At 43.5% G+C, this 17,801-nt stretch overlaps 1 protein-coding gene across 1 annotated transcript in view; it reads left to right on the plus strand.

The window, feature by feature from the left end:
• The first annotated feature begins 7,115 nt into the window (after positions 1 to 7,115).
• ppp1r18 (protein phosphatase 1 regulatory subunit 18) overlaps positions 7,116 to 17,801 on the plus strand; it is a 74,347-nt gene continuing 63,661 nt past the window's right edge. The window contains 3 exon segments of the mRNA XM_062969581.1: positions 7,116 to 7,692; positions 13,753 to 14,352; positions 14,354 to 15,457. Of these exon segments, the coding sequence (XP_062825651.1) occupies positions 13,795 to 14,352; positions 14,354 to 15,457 (1,662 nt within the window). The 5' untranslated portion in view covers positions 7,116 to 7,692; positions 13,753 to 13,794.

Below are 17,801 nucleotides of genomic sequence, written 5' to 3' on the forward strand. Positions count from 1 at the left end.
TTGCATTGTGTGTTTCTGAGAAGCAATGTGTAACCATCAGCATGAGTCAAGTGTTTTTCAAAATGTCGTGCCCGTATTATCCATTTTAATGCTCTGTATTTTTAAATTGATTCACATAATCTTCATAGTTACCCTATATGTTTTATCACTGCCTGGTTAGTTCTTCGTTGTTGTTTCAAGTTGATAATAATAATACATCACACAAACCTAAACGCTTGGGAAGTGTTCGACTTGTGATTCTGTGATATGAAATCCAGCATATATATCTTGTTTGCGGTGTCATATTCTGTCTTTGTGTCAATAATAATAATAATAATAATAAGCATTGACAAAATCACAATCTGTCAACTGCAAAAGGCCACCTTATTTGTATCGGTGCGCATCATCCAAAAATACATCATACAGTCCTAAACACTTGGGAAGTGTTCGACTTGTGATTTTGTGATACGAAATCCAGCATATCTATCTTGTTTGCTGTGTCATACAATGTCGTTGTATCAAAATAATAATAATAATAATATGCCATCAGGCACAGATAGCATAATATTTCGTCATTTGGTTTCTCCCAACTAAAAGGAGCCACTGCCAATGATCTTAATAACTGAGATGGTATGTATTAGAACATATGAACAGCTTGATTCCAAGCTATTAAGGGTGGTATTGATCAAAGGATGATATTGATCAAAACCAACACAGCCTTAGGCATGATATTGTTCTTTGCTGGTTGCTTGCATGTGTGTAATGGAAGACCTTCCCAATCTGCAATCTATGCACCATATCTGATACGATCTCTTGATAACGAGGGCTGTGTTTGCCTACACTTACAACACAGACATTAGACACAGTTATCGGTGATTTCTAAGAACAGATACAGGAAAATCTATGGTTAAATCTGAAAACAGACTGCAATCTGATAAAGAAGACCTGCCTAAAAATCATTATAGCCTCTCCAAAGGCCTTTAGTTTTGCCAACTGAACCAGAAACATAGCAATTATTGACACAATCTGCTTTGAAAGAGCTTTCTCAATTCCCTGTCAGTGTCTTTGTGTTATAAGGGCGGAAATGGCATTGACAGGTCTGAAATTTCTAGCAAATACTGGTGTGAAATGTTCAGCTTTAGTGGGGATGTTACAGTTTGGGATTAGTACGTGTGGGAACTAAGGTTTGCGTATCTCCTGAAACCCAAAGCTATTTATTAGTATTTATTACTGTTCAAGCTATTGGTTGATGATGTTGTTTTTATGTTGTTTAAATTTTATTGAGTTGTGTTTTTAATCTATATCTGATCGGGCTTGTCCCCATGTAAGCCGCTCCAAGTCCCTTCGAGGAGATGGAGATGGGATACAAAAATAAAGTTATTATAATATTATTATTAAAACTTTCTGAGTAACAGCATGTTGGATTGGGTCTTTTTCATTCTTTCTCCCTTTACCTGACCCAACTCAGAGGTTTGCTATGTGAGGATGGCAAACTATGTCGTCTTCGGTGCTTTGGATGAAATACAAAATATAAATGAAATAAGAAATATTTGCTAGTATAATCTCGTTTGTTCATAGTGTACATTGCTATTTCAGAGAATATACTTATAGCAACTCTAATGCAAGCCTATGATGTGGTTTTCTTGGTAAGATTTGTTCACCGAGAGTTTATCATTGCTGTCCTCTGCAACTGAGAAGCTATAACTTTCCAAAGATCATCCAGTGGGTTTCCATAGGCAATCGGAGATCTGCAACCTGGTTTTCTGAGCCAACATTCAAATAACTACACTACACTGGCTTTCTGTGCATCTCCAATGGATAATTTAGAGTTGTCTGGACTCCATCCTATCAATAATGGAATGTATTCTTTGGTGAAGCACTTAATTGTGGTAGGAACAGTAATGAGTTGCATTAAATGAAGCTGGTACAAAATGACAATGTAATATAGTGATTTGAGTGTTGGACTATGGAATAATAGGGTTCAATTTCCAACTCAGTTGCGGAAACCGACTGGGAATGTCATATTCTCTTTTGATTAGAGGAAGAACATGGCAAAACTCTTCTGAATATCTGTTGCCAAGAAAACCCCATTATAAGATCGACATAAGTGTTGAAGGTTTCTAACAATAAGCAAAAAGGGTTGTTGTATGTCTTTCGGGCTGTGTGGCTATGTTCCAGAAGTATTCTCTCCTGACGTTTCGCCCACATCTATGGCAGGCATCCTCAGAGGTTGTGAGGTATAGATAAACTAAGTAAGGAAAGGAAAGAATATGTATCTGTGTAGAGTCCAGGATGTGGCAAGAGTCCTTTGTCACTGGGAGCCAGCATTAATGTTTCAGTTAATCACCCTAATTAGCAAAAAATATTACTAGCAGCAGAAGCAGGAGACAGGCAATAGAATGTCTTTGTGTGACGTATGATATTATTTTATGTGATGTGCTTAATAATGTTTAATGTTTTATTAGGGGAAAGTCACCTTTGATGTTTTATACTGTTTTTTATCGAGGGCATTGAATTGTTGCCAACACTGTGAACCGCCCTGAGTCCCCTTCGGGGTTGAGAAGGGAAGTATATAAATACCGCAAATAATAACAAATAATAAAGGGCCGGTTCATCGAGGTGTGCACAGTTTCACCATTGTTATCTCTATTATCATGTGTTGTAGTGTTCCAAGGCAGTGGGATAAAAGAAATCGATGCATGAACTGCACAAAATTATCCTTTCTTTGTGCCACATTGAACCATCTTAGAAGTAATGTTTGTTTCTCACTAACTGTCAGGGTTGCGGGAATCCTAATATTGAATAGGCACTAGATGGCACCATAATGCCATGCACCAAATTGAGGAACCTAACATTATGGACTATCACACAGCATAAAAGCAGGACCATGACCTAGGATGATGGTTCCTAACCCTTAGTCCTCCAGGTGTATAATTCCTAACAGCTTGCAAGATGGCTGGGATTTTGTTGAGTTGAAGTCCAAAACACCAGAAGGACCAAAGTTTCGGCACCACTGATCTAAGGGGATGCAATATAGTCCATCACATCTGCTTTTAAGCCTACTTGGCTATCAAGGGGCAAAACCCATCTATAGCACTTCAGTCCTGGAACTTTCCTGAAAACCTGAAAACATGGCTCTTCCGTGGTGCTTTTGGAGAGTAATTACTACATACATCCCCTCTACTGCTCTCCTCCAATATCTGTCTTCCAGATTGCACCACTACTTTATTACCCTGTTCTCTGTGGTTTTTACTCTTATTTCTCTTCTCACCCCGGGTTTTAACTTAGTGTTCATGTGGCCCGCCCTTATTTTATTGTTCTTCTGATTTTGTGTAATGTAGTGTATATTATCTTTTATTGTATTGTTCAATGTGTTATGACTTGTTGTTCTATTTATATTCTGTTATATTGTATTGTTCTGGGCATGGCCCCATGTAGCCGCCCCAAGTCCCCACTGGGGAGATAGTGGCGGGGTATAAATAAAGTTTATTATTATTATTATTATTATTATTATTATTATTATTATTATTCCTGGTGCAATGAGGTCAAAGCACTGTAGTGTCACTTTGGTGATATCTAGAGGTGGGATTGTCCCCTCCAGGATAGTGGCTTCGTGTAGCAATAACCTTTGTTAGTGTAATAGGTTAGTGGAGTGGCATCAGAAGAAAGAACTGGCATAACCACCCTTGGCTGAGAAAACCCAATGGAACTAATGGAGTCACCATAAGATGATTTGAAGGTGTGTGTGCACACACACATAGGAGAAGCTATTGTGCTTATTGCAATTCTACGATGTTGTAGCATATCTTGAAACTCTTTCTCAACTTATGGCAAATATATGACCTATCATGAGGCATTCTTGGCAAGTTTTGTTTAGAGGAAGAATTGCCATTGCCTGGGAGGATGAGAGAGTGTGACTTGCCCGAGGTCACCCAGTGGGTTCCATGACCCAGCAGGGAAACGAACCCTGGTTTTTCAGACTCCGCTAATGCTGGCCATCAGTATTGTTCATCATGCACATTGTATTCCTGTTGGGTTTCGCACCTAATATCCCTGTGCCATATTGCACAGAAGCTCCAAACCAAGCTTTCTTCTTGTTGTTACTGTCGTTGTTTGTTATCAGATCATCTTCAACTCATTTTCAACAAATTACAAAAAATACTCTTTCGTATTGTGTTGTTTGCCAACTGGCTTCCATTTCTGGCAATGCTACAAATGAGAGATCAACAGCCCTGCTCTGGTCTTGCAAATTTAGGGTTGGAGCTTTCATGACTGAATCCATCCATCAGAAATGTGACCTTGTCCTTTTACTACTTCTTTCCACTTTTCCCAGGACTGTCATCTTTTCAAATGAGTCTTGTTGTCCTATAAAGAAATGTCAGCTTTATCGTTTTGCCTTATACTGAGAGTTCAAGTGTGAATTTCCGTGATATTCACAGAAGTCTCCCCCTGCACCATATTGGCAGAAGCTGGAGCTAACAGCAGGAGCTCACCCCGCTTCCCAGATTCAACAAGTTCAGCAGCTCATCGGTTTAACCTGCTGCACCATCAGGGGCTTCATATATATATAACCATTCATAAAAATCCAAAATACCATGGCTTTGATGATTCTGATTTTGGTATTTAATTATATATTTTTTACACTTGAGAATCTTGTGTCTTTCCCTTCCAGGTATTAGCCTTCTTCTACTCTCTTGATCTACGCTCCATGTTAATGATTAAGCCACGGTATAGAAAATCCTTAATTATGTCGTTGCCTTCATTACCCACTTTAAAGTCATCCCCACGATGACAAGACAATCCAAACCAGATTACCATCTGCTATAGAGCGAGATGTGGGAAAGGATTGCTTCTGCCTAAATCCTATTATTAACCTCAACTAGGGTAAGCCCACTGTGTCTGTGGAACTTACATAAGTATTGACACATCCCATGACTCGATGGGCTCGCTGTGGTTGGAGCTAACCTTTGATGTAATGCTAGTTATAAAGGATGGAAGAAGAAACAGCTACAAACATACACAGTGTGATGTCGTTGAACTAGAATTCCCAGGACGCTTCACTATTTAGGGTTTTGCAATCCAACATCTAGAAGATCTCATGCTGCTGTAGAATATTCTCATCTCAAGACCATCCAGTGCTTCAGTGATGGTTTATTTGGTACTATTGAATTTAGGCCTAAATCAATGCTTCTCAAAGTGGTGCTTTGTTGAACAGTGCCAGTCCATAGGTTTCCAAGAAAGAAAGAAAAAACCAACTGTATCCAATAAGTACAAATATAGTACTTATCCCTGGCATAGTGGGGGAACGGGGACCTGCCAGTCTATCACATACAGTATATATATTTGTATACTGCTTGTTTAGATATGCACGCACACATAGTGTATATATAGGAGAGACGTAACACATGCACTGGCACATCTATGGATGTGACGAGTATACAGAACACTATGTGTGTGTGTGTGTGTGTGTCTAAACAAACAGTATATAAATATTTGTATAGGAAAGACACAACATATGAACAGGCACATCTATGGGTGTGACAAGTATACAGGAGGAACACACACACATACACACACACACATAGTATATATATGTATATAGGAGAGACATAACACATACACAGGCACATCTATGGATGTGACAAGTATATAGAACACTATATGTGTGTGTGTGTGTATCTAAACAACCAGTATATAAATATTTGTATAGGAAAGACATAACATATGAACAGACACATCTATGGGTGTGACAAGTATACAGGAGGAATATATACACACACATACACCATATATAAATAAATGTATAGGAGAGACACAACACATGTACAGACACATCTATGGGTGTGAAAGTATACAGGAGGAACACACAATATATATAAGTCTATGGGAGAAACACAACACATGCACAGATACATCTTTGGGTGTGACAAGTATACAGGAGGAACACATTATATACACACACACACCGTATATAAATATATGTGAAGGAGAAGGCAAAACACATGCACAGATACATTTATAGGTGAGACAAGTATACAGAAGGAACATATATATACATACACATGCATATATACACATACATATACACACAGTATATAAATATATGTATAGGAGAAACACAGTGCATGCACAGACACATCTATGGGTGTGACAAGTATACAGGAGGAACACTATATATATACACACACACACACACACACAGAGTATATATATGTGTAGGAGGGACACAACAAATGGACAGACACATCTATGGGTGTGACAAGTATACAGGAGGAACACTATATATATATACAGAGAGAGAGAGAGAGAGAGAGTATATATATGTGTAGGAGGGACACAACAAATGGACAGACACATCTATGGGTGTGACAAGTATACAGGAGGAACACATTATATGTGTGTGTGTGTGTATATATATATATATATATACATACACACACAGTATATAAATATACGTATAGGAGATATACACATGCACAGTAGTGTTATATCAATGGGTGTGACAAGCATACAGGAGGAACACATTATATATATGTGTGTGTATGTATATATTATATTTATATATATATAAACACAGCATCTAAATATACATTTAGGAGAGATACACATGCACAGTAGTGTTGTAACAACAAATGGACAGACACATTTATGGGTGTGACAAGTATACAGGAGGAACACATTATATATATATGTGTGTGTGTGTGTGTGTGTGTGTATATATATACACATACATACACACACAGTATATAAATATACGTATAGGAGAGATACATATGCACAGTAGTGTTGTAACATCAATGGGTGTGACAAGCATACAGGAGGAACTCCTCTCCCTAATATATACACATATAGACACATGGCATGTTGCTCACAATATATACAGTGCACGAGGCGTGTGTGTGTGTGTGTGTCTTTGGCAGGGACTGGGGAATGCCAGGAATGCGACTGGTCCTGGGAGGGATGGACTGGACACAGTCAGGCTCCATTCGGTCCTATGGGAGGCTGTTCCGACAGCAGCCCCCCCCCCCCCCCCGGCCCGGAATCTCGGCGGAAGGAAAGCGCTGAAATCTCAGCCCTTGCCGATCCGCCCACCCCGCCACCCCCCTCCGCGCCTCTGCCCGCCAGGCCCCGCCCCCTTTCCATTGTCCTCCCCTCCTGTTTATACACAAAGACCCCCGGTCCCCTTTCCCCTCTCTGTCTGCCTGTCTCCTCCTCCTCCTCGCCCTCCTCCTCCTCCGCTCTTTCTTTCTCTTCTCTCCCTTCTTTTCCTCTCTTTCTTTTCCAGCCTTCCTATTCTCTCTTCCTTCCTTCCTTCCCCCCCTCCTCTCCCTCTCTTTCCATCTTGGGTTAAAGGATTTGAGCCATGGGGCTGGAGGTGGAGCTGGGCAGAAGATTTAAAAAAGCGGGTGTGAGAAGGGATTGAGAGGAGGAGGGGGGGAGGGAGGGGAGGGAAGGGACTGGCCAACCAAACCCTCCCTCTCTTCCTTCCTCCCTTCTTTCCTTCCTTCCTTCCCTGGCAAGGCAGCCCTGACTCAGATCCTCCGCCCGAATCTCCTCCCTTCTTTCTCTTGCTTTTGGGGGACAGAGAGTGAGTGGCAGGCAGGCAGGAAGGAAAGAAAGAAAAAGGAACTTCTCAACCATCGCCACTTCTTCATCCCCAGACATGGACCCCGCGGAGGACCCAGCCCACCTTCTGCCCCACATCTCTTGATCGTGAGTAGCCAGGGAAGCCTTCTTGTTTTCTCTCCTGGCGTTTCGCCTGCATCTGTGGCAGCCACCCTCAGAGGTAGTGAGGTCTGTTGGGAACTAGGCAAGTGGGGTTGGTATATGCTGCTGCTCAGTCGTTTAGTCGTCTCCGACTCTTCATGACCTCATAGTTTTGTGAAGTGGCCCATTCCAGTCCACTGTCTATCTTTAATCTTGACATCTCACCAATAACCACATCCAGTTTGTATATATCTGTGGAATAATGTCCAGGGTGGGAGAAAGAAAGGACTCTTGTCTGTTTGAGGCAGGTGTGAGTGTTGCACTTGGCCAGCTTGATTAGCACTGAATAGCCTTGCAGCTTCAAAGCCTGGCTGCTTCTTGCCTAGGGGAATCCTTTGTTAATAATAATTGGGTTGTTGTGTGTTTTCCGGGCTGTATGGCTATGTTCCAGAAACATTCTCTCCTGACGTTTCGCCTGCATCTGTGGCAGGCACCCTCAGAGGTTGTGAGGTCTGTTGGGAACTAGGCAAGTGGAGTTTGTATATACAGTAGAGTCTCACTTTATCCAACATAAACGGGCCGGCAGAACATTGGATAAGCAAATATGTTGCATAATAAGGAGAGATGAAGGAGAAGCCTATTAAACATCAAATTAGGTTATGATTTTACAAATTAAGCACCAAAACATCATGTTATACAACAAATTTGACAGAAAAAGTAGTTCAATACGCAGTAACGCTATGTAGTAATTAATGTATCTACAAATTTAGCACCAAAATATCACGATATATTGAAAACATTGACTACAAAAATGCGTCGGATAATCCAGAACGTTGGATAAGCGAGTTGGATAAGTGAGACTCAATTAACTGTATCTATGCAATAATGTCCTGGATGGGAGAAAGAAAGGACTCTTGTCTGTTTGAAGCAGGTGTGAATGTTGCACTTGGCCAGCTTGATTAGCACTGAATAGCCTTGCAGCTTCAAAGCCTGGCTGCTTCCTGCCTAGGGGAATTCTTTGTTAATAATAACTTTGGGTTGTTGTGTGTTTTCTGGGCTGTATGGCTATGCTCCAGAAGCATTCTCTCCTGATGTTCTGCCCACATCAATGGCAGACATCCTCAGAGGTTGTGAGCTATACACACACATACATACATACATACACACACACACACACACACACACACACACACACACACACATATATATATACAGTATATAATGTGTTCCTCCTGTATACTTGTCACAACCATAGAAACACCAGGAGAGAATGCATCTGGAACATAGCCATACAGCCCGGAAAACACACAACAACCATGTGATTCCAGCCATGAAAGCCTTCGACAGCACAACAGTAACTTTATTTTTATATCCCTCCACTATCTCCCCAAAGAGAGCGGGGGCGGCTTACAAGGGAACCAAGCCCAATAATAACAAGCTTAACCAAGGTTTTTTTTTGTGTCAGGAGCAAGTTGAGAAACTGCAAGTTGCTTCTGGTGTGAGAAAATTGGCCGTCTGCAAGGACGTTGCCCAGGGGACGCCCAGATGTTTTTGATGTTTTTACCATCCTTGTGGGAGGCTTCTCTTATGTCCCCGCATGGAGCTGGAGCTGATAGAGGGAGCTCATCCACACTCTCCCCAGGTTGTATTCAAACCAGCAACCTTCAGGTCAGCAACGCAACCTTCAAATCATTAGTCCTCCTGGCACAAGGGTTTAACCCACGGCACCACCAGTGGCTCATGGTAATAATAATAATAATAATAATAATGATAATAATAATAATAATAATAATAATAATAATAATAATAATAATAATAACAACTATATCCTGCCACCATCTCCCCAAAGGGACTCAGGGCGGCTTACAACGGGACCAAGCCCAATAATAGCAAAGCTAACCAAGTAAAATACATTTAAAAATGCAATAAACATATGACAATCTAATGAAAGTGTTAAAACGGTAAAGTATAAAAACATCATTAAAATAAATCAGAGACAATCTCAGTAACCAGAACCAGGACTAGACTGGACATATCAAAATTGTTGAGTGTTAGCTGGCCCCAATGGTTTCCTGTCTGGAATTCCCCTGTTTTCTGCCTGTTGTTCTTTTTTTTTACTGTCCTGATTTAAGAGGTTTTTTAATACTGGTAGCCTGATTTTGTTTATTTTCATGGTTTCTTCCTTTCTGCTGAAATTGTCCACATGCCTGTGGATTTCAGTGGCTTCTCTGTGAGGTCTGACGTGGTGGTTGTTACAGTGGTCCCGCATTTTTGTGTTCTCAAATAATGTGCCGTGTCCAGGTTGGTTCATCAGGTGCTCTGCTATGGCTGACTTCTCTGGTTGAGTTAGTCTGCAGTGCCTTTCATGTTCCTTGATTCGTGTTTGGGAAATGCTGCTGTATTTGCTGGTCCCTATGTAGACTTATCCACAGCTGCATGGGATACGGTAGACTCCTGTAGAGGTGAGTGGATCCCTCTTGTCCTTTGCTAGATTTTCTTAGTGGGTTTGTAGTTAGTGTGTAGGTTGTGTTCCTTCATCAGCTTCCCTATGCGGTCAGTAGTTCCCTTGATGTATGGTAAGAACACTTTTCCTCTGGGTGGATCTTTGTCTTTCCTCTCATGGTTTGTTCTCGGTGTTGCAACTCTTCTGATGTCTGTGGTATAGTCCCCATTGGCCTGTAGAGCCCAGTTTAGGCGGTTCAGTTCACTTTGGAGGAGGTTGGGTTCCCAGATTCTTTGTTGTTTTGTTTTGGGTTTTTTGGCCCCCAGAGATTATATGGGGATTTCCAAGCGGGCTAAGAACCTTAACAAAATCTCCTTCCAAGATCTCCCAAGGGTTCTCATTCTTTGGAGTTGGCATATTCATGTGTGTGTGTGGACAACCCCTGTCGATATCAGTTCAGCTCCTCTGATTTTGGAATGGCACGAGAGAAAGGAATCTGGAGATATAAGGAAGGGCAGGAGAGTCGATTTTGGATTGAGACCCTCTGCTCTCTCTCTGTCTCTGGCTTATCCTTGATCCTCAAAAATTGTGGAAATATATACTGTTTTCATCCATTGATCAAAGGGATCTTTGATCCGGTCCTTCTCAAGATGCTGCGGTTCAGTAGAGTTATTGGAACATTCCTTCCTTGATCTGATTTTTTGAAAACTGAAATAGAAAATCGCCCTCTTATTCACCCGAATTCTTGGAATTCTCTGGCTATAAGGGGTTCTTGTTGTGTGAAAATCCGCTCATCCGGCTGCTTCACTTCCTCGAATGCCTGGATCCGCTCTCCGCTGGGATTTGAGCTGATCTTCCCGCTGCCTTTGTTTCCTCCTCAGGAATCCTAGCTTTTGACCCAGTTAAGAACTTCAAAAGGCGGCGCTGGGTACCAAAGTCAATTTAGCATCCTCACCTGTCACTGTTGGTTTTTGCAGGTTTTTGAACTCCTGGGATTGCTTGAAATTCTGAAACCCCGAGATCCTGTTACATTAGGTTTGTATTTTTTTCTTATTTATATCCTCCTTACGGTTCCCTGCTCTTCCTCCCTCCTTGCAAGATTTGTTTACCTTTTCAGTCTTAAAGTACAGCAGTTTGACATGATAATGTTATTTCAGGTATGTAATAATACTGAATACTACATTTTAAAATAATTTAAAAATAATATTGTCGTGTTTATATTTTTGGTAAATACATATTAATCGATGCTACTCAGTGGCTGGGTAAGAGTCCCCGGTGGCGCAATGGGTTAAACCCTTGTGCTGGCAGGACTGCTGACTGAAAGGTTGGCGGTTCGGATCCAGCAAGCACAGTGAGCTCCTGTCTGTCAGCTCTAGCTCCTCATGTGGGAACATGAGAGAAGGCTTTCACAGGATGGTAAAACATCAAAACATCTGGGCATCCCCTGAGCAACGTCCTTGCAGACAACCAATTCTCTCACACCAGAAGCGACTTGCAGTTTCTCAAATCGCTCCTGACATGAAAAAAAAAAATGGTTGGGCTCATAAGGTTCTATGTGACCTCTTAAAGCCAAATCCACTTGTCATTCTAAATTCAGATTAAAGGAACTTCTCTTCCCTGGAAGATATAGCTATGATGTGTATATGGGGAGGGGGAGGACATTAGAGTATTGCCCCCCTTAAGAATTCTGCCTTGAAATTGTCCTTTTGTCCCCAAATTTCTATTATCGCAACAACTGAAAATTTGAGCTGTAAATTTAGAAATACAATGTAGGCATCCAAAGACAAGGGGCTGGTAAAATCACCAAAGGAATGCAAATTCGAGAGTTCTAGGCTTCAAGAATTTTTAATTCTCTGCAAAACAAAATATTTATTGACAAAAGGGAAATATTATGCGGAGCAGAATTTTAATGTTGGGAACAATGCACTTTTACTTCCCCATTTCACCTATCCTCCAGTCTTCACTTTTTTGAGGTTTCAATGGGTCATCACCTGTGTAAGGAACTGTAATGAAATCCACTTTATTCCTACTGCTGTCTGGTATCAGATTCCATTTCTAGATGTGAAAACACAAGCGCTGCATGTGTTGTCAAAGGCTTTCATAGCTGAAATCACTGGGTTGCTGTAGGTTTTCCGGGCTGTGTGGCCATGTTCTTGAAGTATTCTCTCCTAACATTTTGCCTGAATCTATGGCAGGCATCTTCAGAGCTTGTGAGGTCTGTTGAAAATGAGGCAAGAGGGGTTTATATATCTGTGGTCAGCTAGCACCTCCTAACAAAGGATTCCCACAGGCAGTAAGCAGCCAGTCCTTGAAGCTGGAAGGCCATTCAGTGCTAACGAAGGTGGCCAATTGCTACATTAACACTTGCCTCAAACAGACAAAAGTTCTTTCTCCCACCCTGGACTTTACACAGATATATAAACCCCTCTTGCCTAATTTTCATCAGACCTCACAACCTCTGAGGATGCCTGCCATAGATGTGGGCGAAACGTCAGGAGAGAATGCTTCTGCAACATGGCCATACAGCCCGGAAAACTCACAGCAATACAAGCACTGCATGTTTCAATCTAGATTAAATAACCTGGATCCTTTGAATCAGTGTTCCCCTTTGCCTCTTGATATCAACGTGTGAAATGCTATTTTAGCCATATTTGCATTTGGTTTCCCTTTCATGCCTGGTTCTGTCTCCAGCTGTTTTGCTGGCAGAGCTGGCAATACAGATTTAGAAGCACTACCGCAAGACATTGAAGAAAGAGCAGGCTTTTAAAACAGCCAGTGGCTGGCGGCTCTTCCCTCTTCTCTTCTTTAACCCCATGCAAAGAGACTAACTCATCTCTCTGGCTGTCGGTGCATCGCTTCCCTCCTTTGGGTGCCTGGGCTCCTTGTGTGGAGAACCACGTGTGAAACTGTCACACCCACCCCCACAAGATCTGGGAGGGGACAAGGTGTGACGTGAGCTGGAAAGGATGAGTGGATTGGGTGAGGGGAGAAAACAAGTCACGGGCAGAGCCAAAAGAGCGCTTTTCATCTCACTGTGTCTTTCTTTCTGGCTTCCTGAAGCTCTCGTAATGCTACTTCCCTGGTCTTTACAGTTGTCCTTTCTCCATCTGGCTCTTCCCTCTCCCTCTTTCCTTCTGCTTCCCTCCTTCCCTGTGTCTTATCATTCTGCTTCTCCATCCCTCCACACCCTTTCACCTTGCCTTTCCCCCTTTTGTCCCTTTCTGTCTTCCCTCCACGCCCATTTTCCAAATAATTGTCAACCCCTTAGTCTCCAGTATCTTGTGTGCACCAAGATTCCCATATTTTTCTCCTCTCCGTACCCTTAGGCCTTCTTTACAACCTTTCCCACTTTGCACATTTTACTCCAGCCTTGTCCACTTTGCACATTCTATCCTTTTCTTTTTCTCCTCTTCTACTTACTTCCCATTATCTCCCTTTTCCCTTCCTTGTTGCCTTTCAGTCTCCTCCACTTGTTTCTTTTTTTTTTTCCTTTGGACCCCTCTAATTCTTGAAGTTTCTTTCTTTTTTTATATTTCCTCCCTCCCTCTCTCCTTCTATCCCTCCCTCCCTCCCTCTATTTTTTTCTTTCTTTCTTCTTGTTCATATTTGTCTTGCTTTCCCAGGTTTTCTGCCTCGTTCCTGTGAGTCCACGCTGTCAAGCAAAGATGTCGATTCCCGTGCTGCCAGAATGGAAACTCCAGTTGCTGGAGCGCCGGCGGAAAGAGGAAGAGGAAACCCGCCGCCGGGAGCGGGAACAGCTAGACCGCATGGCCAAGATGCCCGCCTGGAAGCGGGAGATCATCGAGAGACGGCGGGCCAAGCAGGGCTCCAGCACTTCCTTCTCTGAGACGGGCGGGTTGGGTGGGACTGAGAGTGGGGCATCCCCTGCACCTGCCACAGCAACACCAGGTCTAGGCAGAGAACTAGAGAGTTCTGTGCTGCAGGAGAAGATTGGGCCGGTCCACCAGAACCCTTTCATCCAACTGGAGAAGCGCCGCTACAAGGAGTCTGCCCCATCAGAGAGCGACCTTGCCAACGTCAAGGCCAAGCAAATTGTGGATCTTTATGGGCAGATCCCTGGCGTCCGCACCCTGCGTGCTGACAATGTCATCATTATTGAGTCTGTGCCAGGGGCACCACCAGCACAACTCGCCAGCGATCGACACACAGGGGAATCCAAATCAGGCAGCGTCGAATCCCTGAACGAGCTCTTGGCACGGCGCGGGGGGTAGCGTGACGGAGATCCGTGCCGGGGAGGTCTTCATCGTAAAGTCTGCTTTGAGCCGCAGTGTGGAGGACCTCAACTCTGTCGGCAGGGCTGAGTACCGAGCATCGCTACCAGAACAACGCAGAGGACGGGTGAGCAAATTGCTGAGCCGATTCAGCCAGGAGGAGAGTGGCGGGACAGTGTCACCACGTCCGGTGAGATCCCTTAGTACCGAGAACCTGACAGACAGCAACTACGTGGCGAGGAAGGCAGGACACTCACGGGCAGACAGCAGTCCAACTTGGCAATACCACGACAGCATACCCAGCCCTCCCCGTGACCTGCCGGGACTAACCCCTCCGGTGCCCTGCACTGTGGCGTCTTATCGCAGCCAGTTTGAAGCCAAATCTGGCAGTGGGGAGGCCTGGCCAGACAGCCCTCCGAGACGCTCACCAACTGGCAAAGCTTGGGGAAGGGAGGCAGCCTCTCCAGAGAGAGGATCCAAACTTGAGAGCAGCGATTCGGAAGCTTCTTTTGAGATCCATCCTGTGCCACCTCCGACCTCAGTTGCAGAAGACGATGTCCAGGGCAAAGCCCTGGCCAATCTGCGCCTCCACTCCCGGAACTCCTTTATGGTGGTGCCGAGACGGGGCTCGGCCTCCCCTCCTCCACCCTCAGAAGCCAAGCAGGAAACCACCCCTTCCCCACTTCCTCCTCCTCCTCCTTCTGTCAAGCCCCCAACCCCCACTTCCTGCTCCTCGCCCAGTTCTGAACAACTTCTCCTGGACTCTGAGGAGCCACCGGAGGCCGAGGCCATGAGACGCGTGGTGGGAGGAAGCAGCGGCATGAAGGAGGACGTCAGAGTGGGGGGCTTGGCCCGGGCCTCGTCCCCCCACCCAGCCGTGCAGCGTCGCAGTGGAAACACCATCACGATCAATCCCCGCAAAGCCCCAGTGGCACCTGTCACCACAGCAGTCGAGAATGGCATTGAGAGTGACGGTCCCCCCATCACAGCCCCTGTAAAGAAGCGATACCCCACAGCCGAGGAGATCCAGGTGATCGGAGGCTACCTCTCACTGCAGAGATCTTGCCTTGCGAAGAACGACCCACACCGGAAAAAGGTAGGGGAAACTCTCTGCCAATTGCTTCATGAAACTCAATTTTGCAACTCTTCCATCCACCCCTGCCCTGAAGTTTGTCTTTCTTTATTTCCTTGTTTTGACCTAAACTTTCCCTTCATTTTTGCATTTGTTTTTTCAACAACTTACCCATCCTCAGACTGATTTACCAACTTCTATTTTCTTCCCTTTTCATCCAACATTCCAAAACAATTGGAAACTTTCACATCAAGGATTTGAGTTCAAGATGATTTCATGCAAAGATCATCTTGTTTAAAGTTGTGGGATTTAATGGCAGCATCTAGAACCCAGATCTCCTTTATGATTGAAACTTTCCCTTGCTTGCTTGCTTGCTTTTTTTGAAACAAAAGTACAAAATGTACTTTGTCTTTGTAAGGAAGATGTTGCCGTTCCCATTTTACAGATAAGCAAAGGAGGTGACAGATGTGCAAGTTTGTTCATGGCCAGCTTGAAAGTTTCTTGAAGGTCTCAAGCCTCTCAGGATCAGAATCCAAGACTTCAGCCAGAAGATCATTCTTCAGTGTCCTTTGGCTAGCTCCTCTCAGTGTTCAGCATTCCTTATAAGTCAGGGATAATGGAGTGAAGGGGTGGTTTTTTTCGTCTATTAAAAGATGCACTGGGTACACAGCAATTTTACTGATTACCATGTAAGGCATAATAGTTAACAGCTTCTAGGATGTGAAATCAGCTGTCCAGACTACTGGTACTTCTGAGCAGCTGGAGCCTGGTGCTCCCACCCAAAAATCTCTCTGCAACTGGTCTGAACCCTATTGGTTAGTGCCAATAGTGAGTAGGCATATAGATAAATTCCTTTAATTGATGGTTATTCTCTCATTGAAATTAACGGGATTTCAGCCAGTATCTGGATCTGGGTTGCTGTGAGTTTTCTGAAATGTATGGCCATGTTCCAGAAGCATTCTCTCCTGACGTTTCACCCACATCTATGGTAGGCATCCTCAGAGGTTGTGAGGTTTGTTGGAAACCAAGCAAGTGAGGTTTATATATCAGTGGAAGGTCCAAGGTGGGAGAAAGAACTCTTGTCTATTGGAGACAAGTGTGAAAGTTGCAATTAATCACTTTAATTAGCATTGAAAAGCCTTGCAGCTTCAAAGCCTGGCTGATTCCTGCCTATGGGAATCCTTTGTTGGGGTGTTAGCTGGCCCTGATTGTTTCATGTCTGGAATTCCCCTGTTTTCAGAGTGTTGTTCTTTATTTACTGTCCTGATTTTAGAGCTTTTTTTAATACGGGTAGCCACATTTTGTTCAGGGCCAGCTAACACCTCCCAACAAAGGATCCCCCCCCCCAGGCAGGAAGCATCCAGGCTTTGAAACTGCAAGGCTGCATTGTCATCATTGTCGCCCTCCCCAAGGATCTCAGACAGGCCCCTACATTGGCAGTCTTCAGAAAGAATTTGAAGACCTGGCTGTTCCAATGTGCCTTCCCAGATTAATAGGAAATCTCCAATACCAAGTCCCATAAGCACTTTATTAGAATTAAGATCGCATATCGCACTCTGCACTTGCCCTATAAGCCTTATATATCACCTGTCACATCAGCACTTTTAATCTTGTACCCATTACTCTGGCCCGGCCCAGTTCTATTGTGTTTTAGCGTATTGTTATTGCTTGTGGTTTATACTGTTTTAATTCTTTTAATTTGCCTTTGTTTTGTATTGTTATATTGTGTGTTGAGGCCTTGGCCTTTGTAAGCCGCACCGAGTCCTTCGGGAGATGCTAGCGGGGTACAAATAAAGTTTAATAATAATAATAATCATCATCATCATCATCATCATCATTTGCAAACTGCATTGAAACTTTCAATGCTAATCAAGGTGATTAATTACAATATCCACACTTGCCTCTGACAGAGAAGAGTTATTTCTCCTACCCTGGACCTTTCACAGATATATAAACCTCACTTGCTTAATTTCCAACAAACCCCACAACCACTGAGATGCCTGCCAAAGATGTGGGTGAAATGTCAGGAGAGAATGCTTCTGGAACATGGCCTTACAACTTGGAAAACTCACGGCAACCCAGTGATTCCGGCCATGAAAGCCTTCGACAACACAATATCTGGATCTCTTGTGAAGTTCTACAAAGGAAGCAGCATGATGGCTAGATTCAATAGCTGTCTGAAAGCATCCTGGGTTGTTTTCTCTCATGCTTCTTTCTTTTCTTAATTTCTCCTTTTCATTTCCTCCTCACCTTCATCTCTCAACGGTAGAAGAACTCTCCTACATCCTGAGAACTACATTAGCTCCCGCACCCATCCCCCAAGGCCATTTTTAAAGAAAGCTGGCTATGGTTGATTTCTCCCATTGAA

This window comes from Anolis carolinensis, chromosome 2 (assembly GCF_035594765.1).
Source record: "Anolis carolinensis isolate JA03-04 chromosome 2, rAnoCar3.1.pri, whole genome shotgun sequence".
NCBI lineage: Eukaryota > Metazoa > Chordata > Lepidosauria > Squamata > Dactyloidae > Anolis > Anolis carolinensis.